Source organism: Hippocampus comes, unplaced genomic scaffold (genome assembly GCF_001891065.2).
Source record: "Hippocampus comes isolate QL1 unplaced genomic scaffold, H_comes_QL1_v1.1 scaffold28, whole genome shotgun sequence".
Lineage (NCBI taxonomy): Eukaryota > Metazoa > Chordata > Actinopteri > Syngnathiformes > Syngnathidae > Hippocampus > Hippocampus comes.
The window spans coordinates 404,551-429,497 of record NW_017805405.1 but is presented as its reverse complement, the minus strand read 5'-3'; the positions used below and the strand labels follow the sequence as shown (position 1 = coordinate 429,497).

At 41.6% G+C, this 24,947-nt stretch overlaps 4 protein-coding genes across 8 annotated transcripts in view; all 4 read right to left on the bottom strand.

The window, feature by feature from the left end:
- Window positions 1-4,452, bottom strand: part of LOC109517787 (serine/arginine-rich splicing factor 6) — a 9,144-nt gene extending 4,692 nt beyond the window's left edge. Inside the window, exons 1-5 of one of the 2 annotated variants that reach the window (XM_019873140.1) lie at window positions 4,122-4,452; window positions 3,601-3,761; window positions 1,245-1,363; window positions 971-1,173; window positions 810-887 (exon numbers count right to left, since the gene is read on the bottom strand). In XM_019873140.1, the coding sequence (XP_019728699.1) occupies window positions 810-887; window positions 971-1,173; window positions 1,245-1,363; window positions 3,601-3,761; window positions 4,122-4,228 (668 nt within the window). In that variant the 5' untranslated portion in view covers window positions 4,229-4,452. The remainder of the gene's footprint in view (window positions 1-809; window positions 888-970; window positions 1,174-1,244; window positions 1,364-3,600; window positions 3,762-4,121) is intronic. The other variant, XM_019873141.1, reaches the window with a different exon arrangement.
- A 1,062-nt stretch (window positions 4,453-5,514) lies between these two features.
- On the bottom strand, window positions 5,515-11,313 carry eif2s2 (eukaryotic translation initiation factor 2, subunit 2 beta). 2 transcript variants are annotated; one of them, XM_019873172.1, is made up of 9 exons: window positions 11,181-11,313; window positions 10,084-10,264; window positions 9,875-9,975; window positions 9,650-9,779; window positions 7,987-8,087; window positions 7,162-7,310; window positions 7,010-7,066; window positions 6,821-6,906; window positions 5,515-5,973 (listed from the first exon to the last, which is right to left on the bottom strand). In XM_019873172.1, the coding sequence occupies exons 1-9, from the start codon at window positions 11,193-11,195 to the stop codon at window positions 5,798-5,800; spliced, it is 996 nt and encodes a 331-aa protein (XP_019728731.1). In that variant the 5' UTR covers window positions 11,196-11,313; the 3' UTR covers window positions 5,515-5,797. The 2 variants fall into 2 exon arrangements, with proteins under 2 accessions (XP_019728731.1, XP_019728732.1); XM_019873173.1 differs by lacking the exon at window positions 11,181-11,313 and having other exon boundaries at window positions 9,875-9,977; window positions 10,085-10,227.
- A 332-nt stretch (window positions 11,314-11,645) lies between these two features.
- Window positions 11,646-17,106, bottom strand: LOC109517798 (charged multivesicular body protein 4b-like). Of its 2 annotated transcripts, none has more exons than XM_019873175.1 (5): window positions 16,761-17,106; window positions 15,143-15,320; window positions 14,405-14,519; window positions 13,974-14,097; window positions 11,646-12,734 (listed from the first exon to the last, which is right to left on the bottom strand). In XM_019873175.1, the coding sequence occupies exons 1-5, from the start codon at window positions 16,942-16,944 to the stop codon at window positions 12,670-12,672; spliced, it is 666 nt and encodes a 221-aa protein (XP_019728734.1). In that variant the 5' UTR covers window positions 16,945-17,106; the 3' UTR covers window positions 11,646-12,669. The 2 variants fall into 2 exon arrangements, with proteins under 2 accessions (XP_019728734.1, XP_019728733.1); XM_019873174.1 differs by having other exon boundaries at window positions 11,646-12,737; window positions 16,761-17,105.
- Window positions 17,107-18,869: 1,763 nt separating this feature from the next.
- LOC109517766 (vesicle-associated membrane protein-associated protein B-like) lies at window positions 18,870-24,556 on the bottom strand. 2 transcript variants are annotated; one of them, XM_019873107.1, is made up of 6 exons: window positions 24,209-24,556; window positions 23,251-23,403; window positions 22,644-22,747; window positions 20,977-21,057; window positions 20,608-20,739; window positions 18,870-19,818 (listed from the first exon to the last, which is right to left on the bottom strand). In XM_019873107.1, exons 1-6 carry the CDS (start codon window positions 24,264-24,266, stop codon window positions 19,645-19,647), a joined length of 702 nt encoding a protein of 233 aa, XP_019728666.1. In that variant the 5' UTR covers window positions 24,267-24,556; the 3' UTR covers window positions 18,870-19,644. The 2 variants fall into 2 exon arrangements, with proteins under 2 accessions (XP_019728666.1, XP_019728665.1); XM_019873106.1 differs by having other exon boundaries at window positions 20,608-20,790; window positions 24,209-24,555.
- Window positions 24,557-24,947: the final 391 nt, after the last annotated feature.

Sequence of the window (24,947 nt, the reverse complement as noted above, 5' to 3'; positions counted from 1 at the left end):
TTACCCCGAGATGGGACCGTCTGGTTGCAGAAAATCAAGCTCGGTGCTGTGGTGAGTTGTCATTTTCATGCACTTTGAATTTGCGTCGTATCGTATTTTGAAGGCATTAAACATTGCCATAGCGATCGGAGTGTTGCAGCCAGATTAGACGCTCCTTGTGTTTATTATTATATTTCGAAAACGCCACAGTTTTCATGCAGCTCATACCATATTAATTTCTTGTATTATTTCCACCACACCTTAAATGCCGGTCCCTGAAAATATTGTTTGACATAAACCGGTCCGTGGGGCAAAAAAGGTTGGGGGCCCCTGAATTACGCAGCAAAATATACCCGTATTTATCCATCTCAGGGGGCGGCCATTTTCCTGAAAATGGCATCACAGTTGCTCAGGAAATGACTCTGGCTCACCTGTTTTCTGGGTCTGGACACGTGACGTTCGCAGGCTTAGCCATGGTTCAGCAAGTGCCAAAATAAGATGGATAAAAATGGGTAGATTTTGCTGTTTAGTTCATACAAATCCAATATTAATCAGAATCCCGTGTTTAGATGAGTAGGGGGGTGGGGGGGGGCATAGAACACATTGTAATTGTATTGTTTTTTACTTTATTTCCCCTTTAAAATAAAGTTCTTTGCAGTACTTGACCTGTGGTTGTAGTATTTTCAGAGTAGTTTATTAAAGCTAATGTTTCTTACAGTTAAAGATTATATTTTGGAATTTTCCATGTCCATTATTTGCTATGGCTCTTGTTTTTCTGGAAATTCCAACATCACAAGATCCACGGGACAGCCAAATATGACTTTTCTCACCTAGATTTGGATCTGGAGCGACTTCTGGAGCTTCTGCTCCTACGGCTCCTGCTGCGGGAGCGACGGCGGCTTCGAGATCTGCCAAGGGTAGTACATACATTCGAATTTATTAATTCATTTTTCCATCAAAAACAAAAGAGTAGCTGAGAAGCAGTCCCCACCTGGAACGGCTGCCAGAGTAGGACCTTCGCTTGCGAGGCCGGTCCGGCACCAGACGAATCTTTCTGCCATTGATGTCCGTCCCGTCCAACTTGTCAATAGCGCGCTTCATATCTGAATGGCTGCGGAACTCAATCACCCCCTCGTTGGCACGCTCCTTGTGGGCATCAGCGTAAGTGACTTCACCTGCCTGACGCATAAAATCCTGGAAAAGACTGGAGAGTGAGGCCAACAGCACTGACAAAAAGAGCTAAAAAGCGACGGTTCAAGTTGCACCTTGAGGTCCTGCCAACTGCAACGGCTTGACAGGTTTTCCACAATCAGACGATATTCTGTACGAACTGGGGGTCCGTACTTGTCCCTGCCTGTGCGACTCCGGCTGCCGTAACTGCTGCCTTTAAAAACAACATTATGTGGACATAGTCAGAAACATCACCGTGGCTTCAAAAAATTAATTGGTCAAGGTAGTGATAGAGCCTTGCCTGATATGAGGATAATTTAAGTGTGCATGTAATGAAAACAGGGTCACCCTGGCACCATAACTTAATCACAAGGCTTCGGAGCCACTGCGTGAGCTTTACAAAGTTTGGGTCTTTGTGTATTTGGTGGTTGAGCTCTGCTGCAAAGAACACCACTGCAGCCTTCCCCGACAATGCAAAGCCTCTTTCTTACTCTGGTGTACGGGATTTTGGCTTAGTGGCATAAAACAAAAAAAAGGACAGTGATGTTCTTTCAATACCTCCAAACCCTGTAACAAAGACACACAGGAGGCATCCATATGGGAGGTTCTGGTCGTTACCAAATTTAAAGGTAAGATTGAGGCTAGGTAACAAATGTTTCGTTTTACACTTTACTCACAACATTTGTACGATTGCAAGTTGAGTACTAGAGCCACTCCGCATGTGTTTGCTGTCAACATAGAAACCAACGGCAATCCTCACCATCACCCCTGGTCTATTGGCAAAAGGCTGATGTCATCATGGCTTCCGGTTAGGTCAGCCAAGGATCAAGGGGGGGGCAAAGGTCACACACACATTGTAAAGGTGAAAGCCAAGGCCAAACAGGACAGCCAGTCATCTTAGCCTCAATGGACTCTCAGCCTCAGCCCGCAACTGGACTCTTTCAAATTGAAACATCAAGGACTTTGTTAATGTTGAATATAAAAATGTATGTTTAAAAAAAAAAAAAAAAAAAAAAAAAAAAATACACATCACATGAGAATATTAGTCTACTACAGATGATTCAATGAAAAATTATCCTGGTGTGGCTTCAGTGACTAATTGTGAGGCACACAAATCTGGAAAGCAAATCCACACAGAAAACTTTTTAATAAGCTTCTCTCATGGGCCATAATAACTGCTACGATCATATAAAAAGTCTTGGTTCACCATTTCTTGGGCGCGTCTCGCAAATTGTTGTCCCTCCCAAACAAATAATGACACAAAACAGGTATAACAAAGTGTGACAAAGAGTGGCTTCAACTTGACAGGGAGGTACAACAACTCACAAGTTCTATCATTTAAGATCCAAAGGAAGACAATAGGTATAAATAAAATCAACTGCTCGTATGGCTGACCACCACATACGACAACAAAAGAGATGAACACCCAAAAACTAAACTAAAACAATAGTTCTGTATGGACAGGCAAATACAGTGGAACCTCAAAAATCCCAAATGTCCTATGTGATTTCTCTGTGATTGTGGGTGGGGGTCAATTTGTGTTGGCGATGTACTCACGTGCCATTGACACACGTTAAAATGCTTTTAGTTGGCGCTCTGGACCTTGGTTCCACCAAAGAATCAAAAAGCTGACCGCAGTGGAGACTGACTGCCAATTGATGAAGAAGAGGAGACAGCCAAGCACCAAAAGGAATGCGTCTGTGAGATTCAGCCCACTGGCTGCTGATTTAAACAAAATCGGATTCGCCATTGGCCAAGCAATATTTGCAGCGTGATAAACGCTGGTGCACTCGATCATGGCAAGAAATAGACTGCAGAAATATTTCTGTAAATACTTCCTTGAGCTGTTTGGGTGAAAAAAGCCTTAATATAAACATGTCATTAAAACACCTGGAAAATGTTTCATATTGTGAAAAAAATGCATGTCTCTTTCTAAGATGTATTAAACGTATTCTTACATGCAAATTCCTAGAATTTTATAACACTGGTCAACAAATTTTCATCAGAGATGGCTCTGTGCGTCACGAAACCTATTTTCAACGCTGAATTAAAAAAATAAAAAAAAAAGAATTCCGGTACACCAGAAAATCCGTGAAACACCGAAGCCATGAAAGGTGAACTGTGTTATAACGTGGGTTCACTGAGTAGTGCCATCCCTGCTTTGGGGTTCCACTGTACCAATCAAACAAAAATTTGAAACCATTGGTTGGACCGTGAAACCAAAGCGCCATCATAACTGTGAAAGTTATCATTCTCATTTGATTAGATTAGCAAACTTCCACACATGAATCCAAAGGAGCTTAGAGTATAACATTATAAACGAGGCCTTCTGTGAAGTCTACGTTCGCTAGCACCAGAGAACAACCGAGAAATACTGTGTGCAGTCTACATCCACACCTCCCACCGAGGCGAAGGAGTCAAGATGGTATTGTTGTAACAGACTGCACTTACTGCGCCCATCACCCCAGTGACCCCCACCGTAGCTATCCCGGTCCCGCCGAGGCCCGCGGGCATGTTCGACGATCACTCTCTCGCCGCACAGATCCTTGCCGTTCAGCTCGTACACGGCATCGTCGGCATCCCGGTTGTCCTCGAACTCCACGAAACCGTATCTGTTGACAGAAATACGTGACGACATCGTATCTCAAAAATAACCAAATCCAAAGTACGTTTGCTGGGACCTTCCACGCGTTAGGCTAACGTTAGCATTGTAGCGAACTCCACGCGCCATATTGGCCATGCGGCGTTGAACTAAAACGTCCCGTTTATAGTTACCAGAACTGACTGACCGTGTTGTAGACTATACGGGCAGTGCAAACCACACATTTAAACTTTACCATGTATGCAAATTATGCTAATGCTGTTTGGCAAACGCGAGCATGAGTAGAAGACGCTCGGTGACTGACAAGAAGGAAACGCTTCGGACATTTTGGTTGACGTTGAAGCAAGCTAGGCCACAGCAAGACTCTCACCCGTTTTTCAAATCCACTTCCAATAGTTTGCCAAAGCTGCCGAAAAACCGCTGTATGTCCTTTTCGCGAACATGGTAGCCAAGTCGTCCTATATAAACGCGAGGCATGTTGAATCGGTCGAAAACCTTTTCGCGAACGCTTTTTACTGCTGCTCGTTAGCTGCGTAGAGGAAGGGGGTAAAAAAAAACAACGGGCGATTTAAAAAAAGGAAAAAAATGTGGTCGATGACGTCAGATTCTTTTTCTCAAGCCCAATACAATCCAATCCGTGAGCAGCAAATCACTTCCGGCATCCAAACTTCACATTAAAACGCAATTTCGATTGAACTCTGTATATCCAGAATTAGCGTTGTATATATAAAAAATGTCCTTATGAGTACTACTGTCATAATCGAATTTAGAATAGTTGCAATTTTCCTTCAAGATACAAGATTGTGGAACAGGGCGTGCAGAGGGCGCGGCCAACGGGGCGGCAGCCCAGAGCATCCACAGCGCCCCAGCCACACGCCACCGCCCTCTGGTCGAAAACAAGGTGCCAGTATGTCGCCGATCAATAATAGATTAATGCGAATTTTGAAGGAGCATCCTGCTGGGATAGAGAGGGCATATAGTTTTCTCGAAAACCTTTGAGGCTCATCTTTGTACTTCCAGTATTTGCAAAATCCAATCTGGCCTTTCAAATCTTTTTGCTGATGAGTAATTTGCATATTATAGTCAGGCCTGTATATTTATTCTAATTCTTCTTTGAGCAGCGGATTGTGATATCTTCACCACTTTGCTTCATACCAATGAAAATATGTTATCATCAAAATAAACTACCAGTAGCTTACATTGGCATTTGAGTTTAAATTTTTTCCCACCTCATCTATGAGTGACCTGGGCCATGTGTCATTTTTAAAAATCAAATGCAGCCCCTAAGGATAAATATTCATCCACCCATTAGATAAAGTCTCTTGTGGAAACCTAAAATAATTGATTTGGACTATTTTCAGATCAAAATAACCTAAAATTCAGCTAGGTCATTAAATAAATATTAATCATACATTCTGATTCAGTGTACAGGCACTGCACATAGGTCTGGCAGTATGGTTGATACGGACACGAGTAGAACAATAGCAGTCTTGTCTTGTTCACCACTAATACAAACCACTAAAGTAGGTGATCCTTGGATTTTAGGCAACACAAAAGCAATCCACAGTGCACCAGTCCACTAATTTTTTGAAGCACTTAACAACCACAACATATTATGCCTTTGCTTACTTTCACAAATATGGCGGTTATGCTTTCACCTCATCACTTTTGAATACACACACAACACGACATCTTACAACTGAGACCATGGATTTGGACCAAGTGCTGCGTTAAACTGTGAGAGGAAAGGACAGGGAACATGCAACTTTTGATAAATCAGACTTTATTGCAGGAATTAACAATGACAGCAAAAATGTAGAGGGTCAAAATAATCCAAACGCATTAGGCAACGTAGATGTTAGACATCCGGCCTCCCACCCACTTGGGGCAGCACACCATGATCAAGCCCAATCCACCTGCACTTCAATGCATTAAGTCCTTTTCAGAATAGTGGAAGCTTCCTGACGCAGCCTTGACCCTTCTGACGAGGAGTGAGGGGAAGCCAGGAGAAGAGAGGAGGGGGCAAACCCATTCGCGATGGCCCTTTCAGTTTGCTTTGGCGCGGAGCTGCGCCCGCTTGCCCGTCACGGCCTGGAAACCGGTCTTGATGCTAGCGACGGAGCAGCGCGAGTGGCACGTCTCGCACTGCAGGAAATAGAGGCGGGTGTCTTTCTGCAGGATGGTCTCGGGGGAGCGACATGTGTGGCACGTCACATACTCCTCTGTGAGTTGGGGTGGGGCGGGGGAGAACATAAATGGAGTTGAGCAATGGCCTACTTCACCCGACAATCATAACATTGTATACTTGGTTCATGACAATTGTTCACTAGAAAAACAGGCTTTGGTAATTATTTATTTACCAACACCCAACATTCTTGTGAGATACAAATTGTTAATAAACAAGCTAAACTGCTGCTGAAATGATCTTAAATATATAGCATACGCAGATATTTACAGTAGCTTTCGTTGTGGTTCACAGTGATCCCTCGCAAGTTCACAAATTAATCTGCAGTGTTCCTACCTGTAATCTATAGTGTTCATGCCCCCTCTATGTTGCGATTTTTAAATGGATTTTTACAAGGGCTCAATCGATATGAATTTTTTTAGGGCGATTTTGGCAGGAAAAAAAAAAAAAAAACACAGATTACCAGTTAATCGTCCAATTAATTTTAAAAATACACAATGCAGAATACTATGGCACATCATGGATTTGGTGGAACTATTCTGAACCAAATTTTAGCTAACGCTCCTTTTTGTCTGTTCGCTTTTCCGAATGTTCAGGCGTAGGGTATTGTATGTTTTCATTTACGCAGTTTAGGTCCATTCTTAAACATGTAACAATTTGTAGAATTTGCTTTTGTAATCCCAGACACAAGAGGATGAAAGCAGTCCTCTACCTCAAAGGCAATAGATTCCTTCATAGCCAATTTCATTTTTTGGCCCATGTCATGACCCCAAGTACAGGTAAAAGTTGTAAACATGCTTAAAAAAAAAACAGACACACATTCTACACACCAAAAACATCCCAAGTCTTGCAGCGGGATACCACGGTGTGCTAATTTTACTTACTGATATATCTCCTCAAGACGTTTTCGATCTGTTTCTGTTGGAATCTTCCTTTGATCACAAGCTGGTTATTACCGTCAATGGAACCGCTGAAAGGAAACAAAAACAAGTCACACTTTTGTCCTTTAGCGTACATTTACTACTTGAACTGAAAATACATGTGAAATAAACAGTGCAAATGTCGACCCTGACCTTGTTCCGAGCTCAGCCAATAGGAAGGCGAGAAGATGTTTCGGCTGACGATGCAACCTGCGGTTAAATGACCATAAACATACATTGGAGATATTCGTACAAGATGACGCACGGGCAGTTCACTGTAAGATTTAGGCTGGATGGAGGCTCACAGTTTGCAGATATCTGTGAAGTTAACAAAGGAGGTCTTTTTGGTCCCCACTCGCACGACCTGGGGGGGCTTCATGACAAACTTCCTCTTCTCTCCCGCCACCATGTCGGGGTTCTTTTCCCTCATGATGTTGAAAACTCTGTTCAGGAGCTGAGAGACAATTGACACACAATACACTCTTTTTTTTTTTTGTTTACAGTTGTGTGACAACTAATGGGTGTTCATTCACATTCTTAGACCGAGCAGCTAGTGGATGATGTTTATGTTGTTTCTAATTGTTCAATACTGAAAGTGGACCAGCAGCTGGGTCTATTCTTGACCACTTGTAGGGGCATTACAGTACCCTTAAGTAGTGGTTGTAAGCTAGCTAACAACGATACCTTGTGTTGGAGATCGTGGATGCACTGTCCATTCGTTAGTTACATATGCTTTGCAATGAGACTTTTGAGGCGGACATTTTGTCTCACCTTTTTTTGGAAACAAATTATTACTAGATTAAATGACAAATTAAGTTCACAAACAGGAGCAGAAGCTCAGGCAACATGCTAACAAGGCTAACGAGTGCCACTGGGCATTAAGACTTGAGTGATCATTTTTTTCAGTTGTAAGACAGCTAAGAAAATTCAAATGGTACATGAAAAATGGTCGGTAATGTTACAAGTTTTATGATGGTAAGAGTTTCGTTCTGGAACACCTTTCAATTTTTCCTCTGGGGAGGAAAAAAGGTTTTGAAATAAAAACAATTGGAAGTTCCACTGTAAACATATTCATGACAAGTGTCGAAATACCAAATTGCTGTACCAGATATTTGTGTGTGTGTTGTTACCTCATCATACGTATAGTCTCTTTCAGAGCCAGCCCAGGCTGGTCCTGTGGTCGAGCTGAATGAAATGCCATCATTGTTTTTCCCCTCATCATCTTCCAATGCTGGATAACATCATACAAAAATAATTGACTCATTACATCCTAATAAATAATGCAGACGAGAAATATGGTAAATTCTATAAAGTACTACACAGTTCATTCAAAGGGCACCATTTAGGGTACACGTGACGCTTTACAAGTCAAATAGACAAAAGTAGGGATAGAGATAAGTGAAGAAGAAAAAAAGAAAATAATTTTAATACAATAGTAAAAAGTGACAATCTCAATAAAAATATTTCTGAAAAAAAAATCATTCGGATTTACTTAATTTGAACCAATACATCAGTTGCACTTCATTATACAGCATTAAACTCACATGTTATTTGATTATTTAAATTACAGGCTGTATAAATAGGTAAGATATGATGGTGTAAAAACTGTTTTGCATTTTACTGAGTGTTGCAGTGACCATGACAAGTACCGCAATGTACGAGCTCGTACACGCGCCACTTGTCCGCAAAGTGACGTCACAACAACAGCAGTGATTTCGCTGTCAAAAACAGCATATTTCACATTTGAGTAAGCTTGGTTTGCTAAACAGTAGCATGGCAACCGTGTCAGGCGGTCAGCATCAAAGTGTGCTGTTATTTACGTCTAATAAACTACTTTTGAAAAGTAATCGCTAGCTCTCACTAGCACTGCTAGCACATATATGATGTGGTTGAGTAAGGCTTATTTTGAAGTTGGCCGGGAGACTCATTGCGCTGGTCTCGCTGTCAATTGTGGCACTCGAAACGGATATCTGGTGCCAGTCGGCAGGCTCTTTCGGTTCCTGGTGGGTGTAACGCATGTCTGCAGAATGAATGGTGCCTAAACGAGCAATGAAATGACACAAAAAGAGCAACGTAGACGCGGAGAGCCCATTCGTGTACATGGTTCCGCTGGCTAGCATTTGTGCTACACGGCTATTATTAGCACTACTGTTGCGGCTCACTAATAAATGAGACAAAGAGTTGTGTGCGCCTATGAACCGATTGGGCGCATGCAAGTCAAACTGTTTAAGAGTTTCAAAAGCCGTCCCACCCCAGTGTTTATGTGTGTGTTTGAGCGAGAGCCAACTCGCACACAGCGGTGAGAAGGCTGACTGACGCAAAAGGCAACGAAGCAGCGTGAGTGAATGTTGACGACGTACGTTAACAACCACGCACCTCAGTGACTATTTGTCGAGTTAAAAAAAACAAAAAACAAGCAAAAAAAAAAAAAAAAAACAACCGTGTGCATTTTTTTCTGATCAAGCGACGAGTGAATACAGTAATAATTGTGACAGGCCCAAACAAAAAGACAAATCTGTAGAGATCGCTCTTGGGTTGGATGTCGTTATTTTGTGCGAGTGGTCATAATCTATTGGCTTGTTGGTGCGAACTTTAAAGACAGACATACATACAGACAGACAGAAAGAAAGACAGACGTACTGTACATACATGTAATGTACTTTTGTTAGTCGCCCTTTTATGAATGCTTATTGGTAATAAATTCAAATCTTTTGAGATTTTGGTGGCCCTGTGGCCTTGCTGATGTGTATGATCAACATGAAGTGAATTGTTTTGAACTGATAAACAAATTACCGTCATCCTTTTCAAGAGGCTCTCCTTCATCAAAGTCGACTTTTTTAGCCTTCTTTTTTTTGGCAGGGAGCATCAGGTCCAGGTTGTCCTCCTCGAGAACATCACTCTGGTCTCCTTCAATTTTAAGCTCCTGGTTTGAACAAAAAAGAAAAACTCGTTTAAACTTGAAAAAATATATTAAATTGAAACACTGATGGAAAAAAGTGAAAAAGAGACATTGCTTACTTTCATCCCCTCCTCAATATCGTTATCAAACACCTTTTTGGGTTTCTTTTTCTTTTTCTTCTGGTTGAAGAAGTTCAGGTCATTCAAATCATCAGATGTTTCTGGAAATAATAACAATCTTAAATATTCTGGATTCAACTCATACTGAAACTTCAGGGGTAGGTGCCGTAGTACATCTCATAGTTAAAACACAGATACGACATTCTAACCTTTTTTTCTGCTGTCATCTTCATCAATGTCCAGGTCCTTGTCCTCACCAGCCTCTGGTTCTGCCTCCTTCACTTCCATCTCTTTCACCTCTTCTCCTCCAACCCCGTCTCCTTCCTCATCCAGCATGAAGGGCTTCTTCTTCTTCTTCTTTTTCTTGGTCATGTTGGGGTCGAATATCATCTGAAGGAGACAAGTGGGAATTTGAGCTAATGCTAATATTTGCTTCAATATTTGTTACACTTTTATTCTTGTGTAATGACATAATTATGGCCCTGGTGATTTACCGGTAATTGGCCTATATTACCGCTTTAACAAGTTTTCAGAATTGTAATCTTGTTTCTCCATATGTTACAAGTGTGTTCTATAAAAAAAAAAACTTCATAAACATTATTACAACTTGTTTTTTGACACGCAATGATCATAAAATAACTCATAGCTCAAATGATGAAAATTAGACTTTATTTTGGGAACAGTATGGATTAAGTGCAAATTACTAATTTTGTTTCTATTAACATGACAACGACAGTCTTAACACTTTCTTCTCACTGCCGTCGTCCGATTTCAACTTTATTATCGTAATTACGTGTTTCTCAAAATTTAATCTCACAGTATTTTTCTTTGTCTGCTAGGATCAGATATCGACGCTTCCGTTACTTTCAAATAGTCACAGTATTTATTTGGTAACAACAAAGTCAGCAATTCGACACGAGAAAAAAAATATATTTTGTTGTTCAAGAGGTGCAATATTGAGGCTAATGCTATTGCTAGCTAACCTAGCTGACTGAACATTTCCATTCGGTTTCAGTTTTCCAGCAGCGATGACAAGCCATATTGACAAACCATTATGAAAGGTGGCTTTCAGCACAATGTGTTATGTGTGATCTTGCAAAAAAGTGAAGATCGCCGAGTTGGTTTTGCGTTCTCGCCCCGTTGTTAGCTCTGCACCGGCCATGTGAGACTGAGAGCGTACGGGGAGGGGTGCCGAGGCCCAAAGTCATCCTCATCTCCTCTATCTGATCCCTCAACTCACATAGTGCACCGTAGAATGTCTATAACTTTAAGTGTGTGAAAGACAAGGAAGCCAGGAATTACATACCTCGTCTCCGGACATGTTTGCGAATGGGCCGGTGACTTAAAACTGACTACTTTTTGTTTCTCGATCGGTTCTCCACGGCAGGTATCTTGCGTCAGCGCGAAAGGCGGAAAGCGCATGCGTCAGCGTTTGATGACGTCATTCGCGCGCGACGTTGCTTATCGGCGGAAGTACCAAAAAATACGAAAATCATTTTCCTTTTTTTCCCTATGACTAACTGCCACTAAACAAACATTTTAGTGTTTATTTTTTATTTCCATGCATCTATAGGAAAATTAGTAACTGTCAGACAGTACCTTTACCTTCATAATTCAGTTCCCAAATGATTAAAAGATCCTCAAATTAGGCCCACCATCGCAGGCCAACTCTGTTGAAATTCTGAAAACTATAATAAAGCGGTTGTGACTTATCCACGGCAGATAGCTACAACCAAACTAGAATTTAGTTAAAAAAAAGAGGTCACACAAATACAAGAATTGTCTTCTTTTAATGAATTTGCAAATAATACTCTCATCTGGATAAATAAAAGATTGAAATGCATACATGCTTGCCCATCTGTACTTTCATTGTGTTTTTCCTGACAATGTAAAGAAATCTACACCATGAATTTGAAACTCTAAAACACTCTGGAACTCAAAACAAAATGTAACCAGTGTTAACGATGCAAAAGAGTGACAATCTTTTTATCCCCTTGTGGATGAAGTTGAAATGTGACAATAGTTCGTGTTCATATTATTCTAACATCGTAACATTTTGAAACATAGACCTTAATATTGAGAAAACCAGAATCAGGGTGAAAGTGTTGAAATGCTCTCAACTTGTTCCTCTTCTTGTCATGCTTGTGTTTGCTGACATCTCAGTTTATGTTGCATGCTTCCCTTAACTGAAACAGGCTCTCGTGGCGGCAGAAAATATCATAGTAGAAAAAGAGACACGTGTTGGATATTTACAGGAAATAACTAACCACTCACTGGTGAGCAGGTGGGTATTATTATTATTGTTATTATTTTAGGATGGGAGGCAGGGGGGGTTTTAGGACAAAGCACATAGATTGGGGTGAAACACCAGGGTTTGAATTCAACAGAGAAGAGATCATAACTTCACCCTTGCGACATCTCTTTTACTATACGCAAGCTGGGAAAATGAAAAGGAAAAGTATGCAGACAGTTTATGAGTCATTTCACAATGTCACACTGAAATGAAGTCTCAGTGACAGGTTCTCATAAAATATGAGTGACTTTGCTATATGAAAGAGCCACCATTGGCAAGCCCGTAGGTGAACAACTGGAGGAAATTCGAAGACTCGGGTAAGGAAAGACGACAAAATTTCAGCTTTTTTGTGGGGGCTGAGGGAGGGGAGGAGTGTTAAATTGAGTTCAAGTGATTTCTTCCAACACAAACAAAATAACATCCTTGCAGTCCATCCGTGCCTTCCTTCCTCTTTTCAGCTCCGTCCGTGATACAGGTATGCGAGATGCGTTGCGTGATGTGTTTATATGGCTTCCATCCCCCAGCGCTTCAGGTCGACCATGTCATCCTCGTCGTCCTCTTTCTTTGCCGCTTGGGTAAGAGAGAAATAGAAGATTCTCAGATGAATAACGCAAGTACATATACCAGAGCATAATGAGCTTTTCTTTTGTTTTTTTGAGGGGACTTGTAAGTGGCTCTAATATTATTGTCTGCTTAGAAACATCAGTTCACAAGCCGCCTCTTTGAAGTTAATGACGATAGGCTAGCTGCTTTTTTCCCACCTCCTCCGATGACTAGAAAGGGGAGGGCCGAGCAGTAAAGCGGCGTCACTCCCTGACCAGAGCGTTCCCGCTCTCTTTTCTGTCCGTAATATCAGACACATGGCTCCCCCACTAACTCGGTCTAAGACACGGAACAAATTTATGAAACCATGTCTGGCAATCGGCACGGTGGAAGACTGGTTAGCACGTCCACCTCATAGTACAGAGGTGCAGGGTTCGATTCCAGCTCCTGGCTTCCTATGTGGAGTTTGCATGTTATTCCCGTGCCTGCGTGGGTTTTTTCCGCGTACTCGGGTTTCCTCCCAAATTCCAAAAACATGCATGGCAGGTTAATGGAACACTCTATAAATTGTCCCGAGGTGTGTGTGAGCGCGGAAGGTTGTTCATCTATGTGTCCCCTGCGATTGCTGGCAACCAGTTCAGGATTATTATTTTCATCATCATGTCGCCATTTTGTGTGCATACATTTGTTAAATTGGCCAAATTAATTCTGTGTTGTCCCCACCCATTTTGTGCTAACTTAGCATACTTTGCTAAATTCCATGTAATGTTAGCTTCGTGAGCATGATGATTTATGTCCATACGGAGGCCTTATATTGTGTTATTGTGTCCGCCATTAAGAACTGTCATTAACATGTACCCATAAATGTGCCTTATGCAGCAGCAGAATGTAACTTGTGATCCAACAGTTATTTTTAAAATCAAGTAGTCAGTAAAGTATTTGAATTACATTTAAAAGAGTAATCAGATTGCTTATTGAAGGTACTTTGGCCACACAGGTCATGAAGAGTACAATACATTTAATTAAGAATTAAAACTAGATGAGAAAGATAAGGTCGTAGACAATGAAACTGGATCTTTAAAATATGTTACTTTATTGTCTGTTTTCTGAATGTGATTGATCAAGTCTGAGACGATGCTCGCAGTGAGGGGCTGTCATATTTCTGCCTTTGCAGTGTTTTTCAAATGTTGAACAAGATCACTCGTCTCAAAGAGCATCTTTCTCAGAGTTCAATAAAAAGGAGCTCATTTGAATAGTTCTTACCAGGTCTGGAAGGTAATGAAGTAGAAGGCACGTTGGGAAGGGGGACGTCCTCTGCGCCGACATCCAGCAGAGTATTATCCAGCTCTTCTTGTTCCAGCTCCTCCAGCTCAGCAAGAAGTTCATCCTGACGAAGACAACGAGCGACACCAGCAATCAGTATGTTTTATGCTGCATGTACACTGCAGGGTTTGAGCAACACAATTAAGATTTTTTTTCTTCAACGGGGAGCTTAGGTCCACTTTCAGAATTGCCTTGTTGAGATAGTCCATTTAAAATATATTTTGTATGTCTGGACACAGTGGATAGCTAAAATCGACTGACTGTGAGTGTCTTGTAGAGAAAGAATGCATTCATAGTTTCTCTGAATGCATCCCATTCAAAGTGTAATTAAATCACAAATGCTATGCCCTCGGAGACAGGGTGCTTCCCACCTCATCCAGATCTTCTCCGAAGCCAACAGGTTTTGAGATGGCATCAGAGATTTCTTGGGCCAATTCCTGCTGCTCAGTTATGTCCTGCATCAAGTCATCCACCTTGTCAATGTCCCTGAAACAACAATGAGCACAAATGCACGTGGACTCGCAACAGACTTGTGAACATTTTCTTTACATTTTATTTTTGACAATCAGGTTGGGCCACTCAGTTTCATCTGAGTACATAATAGTAGATTTTGCAAAGTTACTCAGGAACGCTAAGCAAATGTAAACGTCGTGTCTTGTTGATTAAGTAACTTTTAAAATAAAATTACAAAATAAATACAGTGGAACATCAAGTTATGAATTTCAGTGGGTTCCCTGCAGGTGACTGTTCTTCGTTTTTCTCAGAAATAAACAAACAATCTTGCTTTAAAATTATCTGAAATTGGCTCAACATAAATTTTATCCATCAAAAGTACTAGTGGTATTGGTTACTTGGTATCGGTGAGGATGGTATCGGTCCAAAACAAAAAAAAAAGTGGTATCAAACATCCCTAGCTTAAGTACTGTCTGTACTGAAGTTTAAAGTACCGGTAGTCAAAAACAAGACAGAATTCTTCAGAAAAAATATACCGATTACAAGCCGACTCTCAAGCGTTGTGGGGATATAAACATTGTTATCTTACTCCTGTACTTCATCAATCAACAATTCAATCAATTAATGAAAATATGTGGCCAGCAGCTCTCACTTACATGTTTTCGTGGGCAGACTTCATGGCCTTGGCAGCAAAGCCCATGTTCTTCAGCACTTCAGTGTTGGTGTTAGCGTTCTCCAGAGCTTCTCTCTGGAACTCGATGGTGGACAACGTGCCATCGATCTGGCCGAGCTGCTTCTCGTAGCGCTTCTTTCTTTTCAAAGCCTGCAGAGCCGCTGCAGAAAGGAGAGAGGACGAGAAAAACGCATCAGCGCTAAAATGTGACGACAGAATATAATTGTATGACAGATGTACAAATGTGTTTTTGCCTGAGCAAAAAATTGTATCAAGTGTGGAATGATCAGTATAATAGATCACTAAATAGTAGATACTCTTGTTGAAGCAGTTGGATATGGGCAAGATGGTAACAGGCCTCAAATATTCATGTAAGTACAGGGGAAATTAAAGGCCCCAAAAGTGATACACTTTGGAGTTCAAAAAACAATTGTTAAAAAAATTTGTCTCAAACCTGGAGGCTATACCCACAATTGTTTCAACAATGTTGCCCAATGAGCATTGTGGCTAATCAACATGCATTTCGACAAATTCCAGACTCATCAGTTTCAAGTTATTTCAGTGATGACTGTCGCATGCGTTGGTTTTTCATCTTTTAAAAAAACTGACGACAAGACAACCAGCTAAATCCACATTCACACCCCGAGACAATTTTGAATCTTCAATGAACTCAACATGCATGTTTTTGTAATGTGGAAGGGGGCTGACGTATGAGGAAAAAACTAACACAACAAAGGAGAACAGGCAAACTCCACACAGAAGGCCTAAGCCAAGATTTGAAAGCAGAACTCTAGAATGTTGAGGCAAAGATGCTGACCAGCAGAAAAACACGTCACCTCCAAACACAAAGTGCAGCTCACTAGAAAAGCTTGAAAATCAGTGCCTGAAACTACAAAAAAAAAAAATAAGGAGGACTAATCTATAGTCCACAATTTAGTGTTGCCGCGATACCAACATTTAGACTTCGCTAGTTGCACCTGCACATAGAACCTTGATACTGAAGCTGAAACCATACCATAAGGGATATGGAAAATGGGATTGCGATCGGGCAAATTGAGTTACAGTATTTCTATTCACCTCATGCCTGCCACTCAGAGTATGTCATAACTGCGTTTGGGGTGTGAACCACTTATTTGAGTAGGCTAATCAGTGTTGAACTTTGATTACTTTATGAGTCATCGCATTTACTTTAGACACGGTTACCTAACACCCGTTAACCCTTGTTCGAACACAATTCGTCTTTTTTATCTTGTGTTTTGTCGTTTTCCTGTTGTCTCTAATATCTCAGTCGAAAGACTACCATACGTATGTAGCCTCGTTTAATAGAAACATGTCCAGTGATCGTGGATACATTCACTTCGATAATCCTGATTAAAGTAAAACTAGGGTAAATAGACTACGATGCGCCAGAATGCTCATTCCTCCAGGGCCAACAATAGGTCGCCAGGTGAGGCTGCCAACAAGTATCCAAGTACGATGGCCGCTATGTAATATTAGCCAACTCGGCTAATATGCTAACTCCCAGCAACGATTAAAGGCAGGTTTATTAAAACAGTACGTGGGGGATATGCTGGTGTAAGAAAAGCGAGCGGATAACTTGCCTCTTTTGTTTTTCGTGCCGTTTTTCTTGGCAGTTTGAAGCTCTTGTTCAATCTTTTTTTCCAAAAATTCCTGCTTCTTGGTTAGCATCTCCTCGGTTTCACGGAGTTTCTGGATCGCCTCCTGTGGGCTCGGTCCCTTCCCTCCTTTGCCTCCCCCGCCAAATATCTTACCGAACAAGGACATGGCTGTGATGCTACACGCTAATACAGTATTAAAATATATTTTTTATAACTATTACGTTGACTGGGCTTTGCTACTTCGCTGCTTAGCTACTCTTGACACTTCGCCCAGCCTAGAGGATTGTTGATGTTTCTCTATTTCCGGGACAAGGCCGGATGACGTCTGATCCCGATGACGACACCCAATGATTGCTGGCGATCTTTCTTCACCTGCCGGACGTTTGTAAAATGAAAAAAAATATCAACGTAATGTACCATTTTTCAAACTTGTCTACTTCGGAAATGCTGAAGAGTGAATTCCCGCCGTTTTCATTCCGTCTCCTATTGACTCACCCATTATAAAATACTGTACCCAGTTTTACCAATCTCTTCCAAAATACAAACTGTTTGGGTCATTCAAAACGTTTTCTGAACCGTTTTCCTACTTTTCATAATAAAATCCATAAATAGAATTAGAATTTGACAAGAAAAGAGAAGCGGGGTACACCCCTTACTAGTTGCCAGCGAATCGCAGGGCACACATAAATAACAACCATCCCCCCTCACACTCACACCGAGGCATGAGTGTTAACCTGCCATGCATGTTTTTGGTTTGTGGGAGAAAACCCACGCAGGCAGGGGAGAACATGCAAACTCCTCACGGGAAGGCCAGAACCAGAATCGAACCCTGCACCTCTGCATTGTGAGGCTGACACGCCAACCAGTCGACTAAAAAGCCAGCTTTTGGGATAGGCTACGCTACAGCATGCCCCGCAACCCTTGTGAGGATAAGCGGGCAGGAAAATGAATGGATGACTTTTTAACTCTTACTGATGACCAAGAGAACAAATTTCCTTTTGTAAATAAGTTAAGGAAAACATTTAAAAGAATCGTCTGATCATATGCATAACAGGGTTGCTAGGTAGAGTGTAACATTCAATCAAGGTTAACTACAGTATTTCATAAAAATGTGAAAAATAGAAGAGAGGGCATACCTTTGCTCTATCCATTATTTTAGAAAACATATTATGTCACTTCCAGTGTATCGTGATTTTCTGCTTTCCTCTTCTACCATGCTAAAAAGCTTACGGTCACAGGGTTGAGTGCATGTTGTGGGACACACGTCCATGAATAATTATTGAAAATGTTTATTTTAAATAAATAAATGAAATTTAAGTTTCAATAAAGTGTTTTATTTGAGAATCAATCACAGGGGTGGGGGCGGGGGTACACCAGACTAATTTGGAAATTTTAAAACTAAGCATTCTTTTCTCTTATTTTTTTATATACCCTGCATATATTTGGTCTCAGGACAAGTAAATGTACGCAGAAACATGTTTCCGTACTTTGTATGTGGATTATTTCAAATTTGGTGAGTGAGAGGTAAAACGTCCTCCAATTCTGGACTGACCCACAAATGTTCTGTACAAGGACTGAACTGATTTGACTTAAGCAGACCGTTGCATAGCACCTTTTATGACACGGTGATAGCTTTGCATGATGTCATTCCTGGGGAGGAGTCACTACGGACAGATATTAAAGCAAATACATTAAAAAAAGAGATACTTGGCTGTGTGGTTAAGAATGCTAGCTTGAGCTCTGTGCAAGGCTGCCAAATAAGGACTCCATAGACTGATTTAGCCTAGGGGTTTATATTTTTTCCACTCACCTTACAAGCTGTGAATGTTTACATGGTAGCCAATAAAAATAAGAAAAGTGTTTGTGTGGTATTTGTTTAAGTTAAGATGACTGCATTTTGTTTGTCGTGACCAATAAATGCAGAAATCTAAGTAAGTAATTCCAAAGGGTTCACATGCATACTTTTTCTTGCAATTGTGTGTACACATAGTCACAAACATGCTAATTTTTAATTTGTAATTGAATTAGCAGAAAACACTCTATACAAATACAGATGCATACGGTCAAATATGAAGCAGTGACAGACTGAACTATTGTTGCATACAAGTGTTTATTGAAAATGTCCACATTGGTTTTGCATGAAGTTTACGGCTCTTAATGAGTTAGCGGCTAGGTTCTTTCCGTACACAAGTGGAGGGCCATTGTTGGCAAAGTGCAGCCTGGGAAAACCAAATACACCTTTGAATCACATGACTAGAGGAGATTCTCTTTATGGTTCTGATAGCTGAGACTGGACAAAAGCCCCAATAACTTATCACAAGATATCTGACATGTGCTCTTTTATGCAAGCATCCACCCTCTCACCCTCAACATACAAACACACATTTACATACATAAAATTGAAGTCCAGAATATAAAGGTTCACTTCACTAGTGTTCCATCTCTGTTTAACAATCAGTAATAAGAGCATGTGTTTGTTTGAAGTGACATCAGTTGGGAATCAATGGAAGCCTTGAGCCACATCACCACTAATTGTTACCTGTGCAAGCTCTTAGGGATCGAGAGCGATGGACGGAGCCGCTGGATTGAAGGTGGTGATTATTTCACACACACAGACAAAAGAGAGAAAAGTCCAGGTTTAATTTCTTTGTTTTCTTTGAACACATTCCAATGTTTCTTTTTTTTTTTTTTTTTTTAGCCCTGCCATGACAAGGCAGAACCATATTGCCTCAAAGGTTAAAAATAAGAACGAGAGAGAAAATGTAAAGCCGAGAAGACCTCCTCAAGTTGCTGTCAATGACACGTGTCCTTCCAGGCCACCAGCCATCCGTCTGTCCGTCCGTCGCTGTGTTGTCCGTCTGTGCGTCTACAGGGCCAGCTTGCCGATGATGACCCCGATGACAAAGAAGAGAACGCACAGCGCCACCACACGGGTGCTCAGGCCTTCGTCCCTGGTGGCCAAGGAGGCCATGACAGAGGAGGAGGGGGAGGAATCGGCTGCAGCCGCCGCCAATTTTCTCTTCCGCAGCCCGTCATTCTCCTGCCATGCAGAGGGAGTGGACGCACACAAACCAACATGAGCATGTAACAATAAACCCCAAAAGAGTGGGCGTGGAACAGTTTGGGCACCAGAGAGCACTAATGAGAAAATACATAGGCAAATGAGCGAATAGCAGACTAAGCTTTTGACTTGCAAACCAGATGCAGGTGCAGTGGAACCTAAATACTAAAATGCCTCAACGCTTGTAAAACGTCGAATTTTGACCAAAATGTTGTACTAATCATCCATCATAATGCGTGATGTCTTCGAGTCACAAGTGCGCCGCATGAGACCGTTTCAGTCAGCAATGGAGTAACTCTGCTCATTTTTCCTTTGCCCTTGGAAAATGATGCCTGTCGTTTTCAAAAACATCCATTTTGAGACACGCTTTTAGGCTCCAAACAACAGCAAGTAAACATCACAAAATGGAGTGAAATCAATTAAAGGTTCTGTCTTCTGAGGTAGGATCAATGACGAGATGGAGGTGACAACGCATTACATGCTCCCTCTTTTTGTACGATGCAAATACCCAACAAATTTGAATCAATTTTCCCAACCTGTTTTTTTGAAAACCATTGTCACAAAGCAATGCCACTGAGATCATCAAGTATCTATTTATCCAAAAGTAGGATTCTGCTTTCCTGTGTGAAAGCACAGGTAAGGAAATACCTCACTTTGCTTTGCTGGGTCTGAGTACTTGGTAACGGTGGTTCAAAGATGGGTCTTCTGTTAGTGATGCTGTTACTTTTGTGGGACCTCTTCATTTAAAAAGAGGTGGGCATATCTCACCCTGATCTGTTTGTTCTCTTCCCGTAGTCTCTGCACATCTGCCTGCAGTCGCTTGTACTCCTCCATGATCTTCTTCACCTCTCCGTCATCCAGCGAGGCGCTGGAAGCCACTGGCAGTGAGGCATACTCCGTCTTAACAGAAGAGGTAGAGGAATGCACAGTGTGGTAGCTTTCGGGCTCATGCTGCAGAGAGAGAGGGATGAAAGGCGGGAGAGACGTGCGGACGGGAATGAAAGGGCAAAGAAAATAAACAATGTTGGTAATGGTTGATATGGTGAAGAGTCGCTAATGGTGAGGATGTGTAAAAGTGCTTGTGGTAAATCAAAATGGTGATGAGCAGGTGAAAATGTGAGGCCAGATGGCACTTACCGCTTTGTCATTTTCAAGAGGCATCTCAAAGGCACATCTCAGCTTTGAATCCATCAACTCCTCAGGCTTGGCCTCTTTCCACTGTTTATTTCATCATAACAAAGGGACAAAACCAACCCATGACAGATTAGTGAACAACTAACATGACACTGCTCAACTGGACACAGAGAAAAGCAAAGTCACTGCACGTCTTTCTTACATACAATCAATTAAAGAGGTTGCCAACTCAAAAACAGTAAGTTAAAAATATTCTTTGCAGCCCCATTCCTCTAAACACGTTATTCTGATTAATATTGTGTTTGTGGAATTTGAATTAAGCGGCAAAAATCCACACATTTTTATCCGCCTCAGGGGGTGGCCATTTTGCCAACTGCTGTAGAGTGAAAACGGCAAGAGTACCCAAGGGCTCCGCTTGCGAACACCACATGCCGAACCCAGAAAACAGAACTGCGATTGGTCATTACCTCAGTCCTTAGACACACTCTTATGTCATTTTCGGTCGACAGCAAGTGGTAAAATGGCCGCCCCCTATATAAAAACAGGTGGATTTCGCGGCTTAATTCATATTCCAAAAATGCAATATTGGTGTAACCATTGTAAATAGCACAGCCACCTTATGTATGCATAAGATTAATATATGCAACTTATATTTATACTGTGTACAGTTTCTGAAACATTTATTTTGTGCATGCAACATTTTTTTTCTTCTCTACCCCCCCCCCCACCAATTTTGCTGCTGTAGACTGCAAATTTCCCCAACGTGGGACAAATAAAGGTTATCTTATCTTACAGAAAATTAGTGACTTCCTGTTTCATCCCCCCCCCATTGTATTTAATTGACCCATTCAGGGACAGAAATTACTACAGTGGACAGCTTATCGTGTTATCATTATTGGTGCATGAAAGGGTTAAGTGTCTATATTAACAGTGGGGGCGGCACGGTGGAGTGCAGAGATCCAGCGATTTTAATCCTGAGTGGAGTTTGAATGTTCTCCCCCGTGCCTGAGTAGATTATCTCCGTGTGCTCTGGTTTCCTCCCACGTTGCAAAAACACGTATGGTATGTTAATTGAACATTCAACAATTTTGATAGTGTGAATGTGAATGGTGTTTTGTCTGTGTAAGCAATAAGACTGGCTAGCAACCGGTTCAGGGTGTATCCAACCTACCGATTAAAGACAGGTAGGATAGGCTTCAGCATGCCATTGTTAAAAGAAACTGTCCGGATAACGAATGGATGGATTAAAATTGGTTGACTTATTTTTACACTTGCCCAGCGATTATTAACCTTAAAAAGATGCATGAGGCGCAGCCGCGAGATATTACTATTACACCTTCATGACTCAACATTAATACTAAAAAATGAGTGTTTTGTTTCTTGTTTAATACAGTAGTATTTTGATATAAACATGTTACTTCAAAATGTTTGCAAAATTTTATGAGGTCAACAGGATGATTCCAGAACACATAATTTCCACCCATCCATCATTTCCTAAAGGTTTCCAAATTTGTAGAACCAGAAATCAGCTACCGTCCCAGAATGGATTGTGCTCAACCTTCGAGGTCCACTGTATGAGTTATATCACTTTCTGAGACATCCATGGAGACCGGTCATCCAGTTCAGTGGAATACATCTGAATTATTTAGCTTTCTGGTGCAGATACTCACAACGCCCTCCATGTCAGTCATGTCGTAGGGAGCCAGCATGGACAGCACCATGAATTTGTGTTTACTCTTCTCATTGGGGTCGTAGTCGAAAGGCTGCAGCATAACTGTATCGAGAATGGAATGTCAATTGTATTTACTCATATAATTAAATACTCATACTTGAAATAACCTACAGGGGATCCTCTGTTTACGATGGGAGTTCTGCTCTTACAGCGAAAATGTAACACAAATTTAGACAGAATCAGTTAAAATCTATCAATAATCTAAAATAATCTAGCAATAGTTATTACTACAGTAAAAACTCATATGAAAAACATCGAGGCCCATTTCTGTTGATTTGAACGGAATCTTTAACCTCAGTACCAGCCAATTCTAAATCAAGTCTGAAAAGACATATAAAAACGTCTTTGGGAGCGAATGAGTTAATGACGGCTTTCGTGATGGTGACAATTTAGTTGAATGCATTTGTTTCGGTTACTGTTAACTGAAATCAATCACTCACAGTTTGTTGTGCTTTGAAGTCAAACATTACACTAACAAGACTAATTCGTCAAACTAAAGCCATCGGAAGTGTGTCAGTATATCCGACACGACTGTGAATGCTGACCAGAAACATTGATGGAGGTTCCAGCGTCGATGATGCCGCTGTTTGGGCGAACACAGTAACGGCGAGGTGCGGTTGTCTTGACTTTGAAACACACATTTCTATCTGTAGGGTTGGTGAGCTTCAGATTGGCAGTGACAACATCGGTGAATGGTCCTGGAGATGAAAACAAACACACACACACACACACACACACACACACACACATTTGAAGACATACAGACATGCGGTATACACAACTCCCAAGTGCAGACACATACCCACGACAACACACACAAAGGGACACACACCCAAAAAGAGAGACACATTGCGTGAGAAAGAGCAATCGTCAGGTCTCCTAAAAGCATGAAGGACAAACATGCTATTCTTCAATGAGATTAGGACAAATAAATAGGACATTATTTGTAGATCAATACTTTAAAACCGAAAATAATACTCCTTTTTTATTCAACAGCCTCCAACCACCATTAGTGTGCTTATTTAAAATGTGAATAAATCGCACATGAGGTAGAGTATAATAACGAGGATGTAAGTAAATGATTACAAGCTCAGGACTGTAGAAAGAGCTGGAAATACTCATGCCTGACAGTTAGGTGTTAGCAAAGCAGCAGAAAAGCGGACGTCAAAAAGAGTGAAATCGCAGCGCTTAAAGCCTGATAAAGGCTGCGCCTCGCGAGTAAACGAATGTTATGGACGGCAGGCCTTTTCTGACGCTGCAATGACAGCTAGCTAGCAGTTAAGCTAGCTAACACGGATATTAAGATACTAGCCTGTAAACCTGAGCACACAGTTGGCATTTCAACCTAAAAGTACACCATGCATGCTATTAATGTGCAACTTGCTTGACAAATAACAACAATGAACACGACTGGTGGACACGAAAAGGCAAAGCAGGGGCAGTGTTGTACGACTTGAGCTTGTAGCCACCGAGGCGTCACCGGCCCTGCCCTGGTGGCGTTACCTCGGAATTTCAGCTCGTGTTGCGGCTCCAGCACCAGGACTTGTTCTGGTCTGGCCATGTCCCAGAGTTTCTTCCTTGTCGGGGCGGCGACGGCAACAATTTGGATCACAGGTAGCCGGGAGAGGCGAGCCTGTAGCTGGTTGGCTCCGGAAGAAACAAAACTGACGTTCGCGTCTTCCTGCGAGGCGAGAAGGGGGCGGACTGCGACTACGACTACGGATATAATGTGAAATGGGCACCCGGTCTAACTGCCTCCCGCACTCACTGACTGCCACCGACAGCTGGTGGAAGCTAATTTGCTAACTATGCTAGCAGCGAAACGAGGGTGGTGAGGACGAGGTGGACTTGGTGAAGGGGCGGGACCGCGAATATTATTACTGAATATATTCATTACATTCTTACATGCGGTACAGTTTATCATCCCTGGTAATTTCTCTTCACATCACTTCCCTTTTCCACTTCCGAATTATTTTAGCAGTGTTAATGTAAATGTGATCAAACTTCTTGAGGTTGGGGATTTTTGTGTGGTTTTGTAATTGGCAATTTACGCTCTTCAGTTAGACTCTTCACATCAATTTGTAACGTTTCCTGCTGGCCGCTTTTGGCTTATTGAAAGCCTTGAAAACGGGACAGTCAAAAACGCTTAATGTAAAAAGCTTGGAGGTGAGGAGTTCCGGGATAATGGTGTTGAGCACAGAGCTCAAGTCCACACAGAGGATGGTGTCCTGTAGTTTGAAGC

Coding starts and splice junctions, on each gene's coding strand:
- LOC109517798 (XM_019873174.1), bottom strand. CDS start 16,944: ATGTCCTTGTTCGGTAAGATATTTGGCGGGGGAGGCAAAGGAGGGAAG. Junction 15,321..16,760: donor CGGCACGAAAAACAAAAGAG/GCAAGTTATCCG, acceptor TCCTTTCTGCAG/CGGCTCTGCAGGCTTTGAAA. Junction 12,738..13,973: donor TTCATTACCTTCCAGACCTG/GTAAGAACTATT, acceptor CTCTTACCCAAG/CGGCAAAGAAAGAGGACGAC.
- eif2s2 (XM_019873172.1), bottom strand. Junction 9,780..9,874: donor ATATTGAGGAGGGGATGAAA/GTAAGCAATGTC, acceptor TGTTCAAACCAG/GAGCTTAAAATTGAAGGAGA. Junction 7,067..7,161: donor TTCACAGATATCTGCAAACT/GTGAGCCTCCAT, acceptor ATTTAACCGCAG/GTTGCATCGTCAGCCGAAAC.
- LOC109517766 (XM_019873106.1), bottom strand. CDS start 24,266: ATGGCCAGACCAGAACAAGTCCTGGTGCTGGAGCCGCAACACGAGCTG. Junction 20,791..20,976: donor CTCTTGAAAATGACAAAGCG/GTAAGTGCCATC, acceptor CTCTCTCTGCAG/CATGAGCCCGAAAGCTACCA. Junction 19,819..20,607: donor AAGAGAACAAACAGATCAGG/GTGAGATATGCC, acceptor TCTGCATGGCAG/GAGAATGACGGGCTGCGGAA.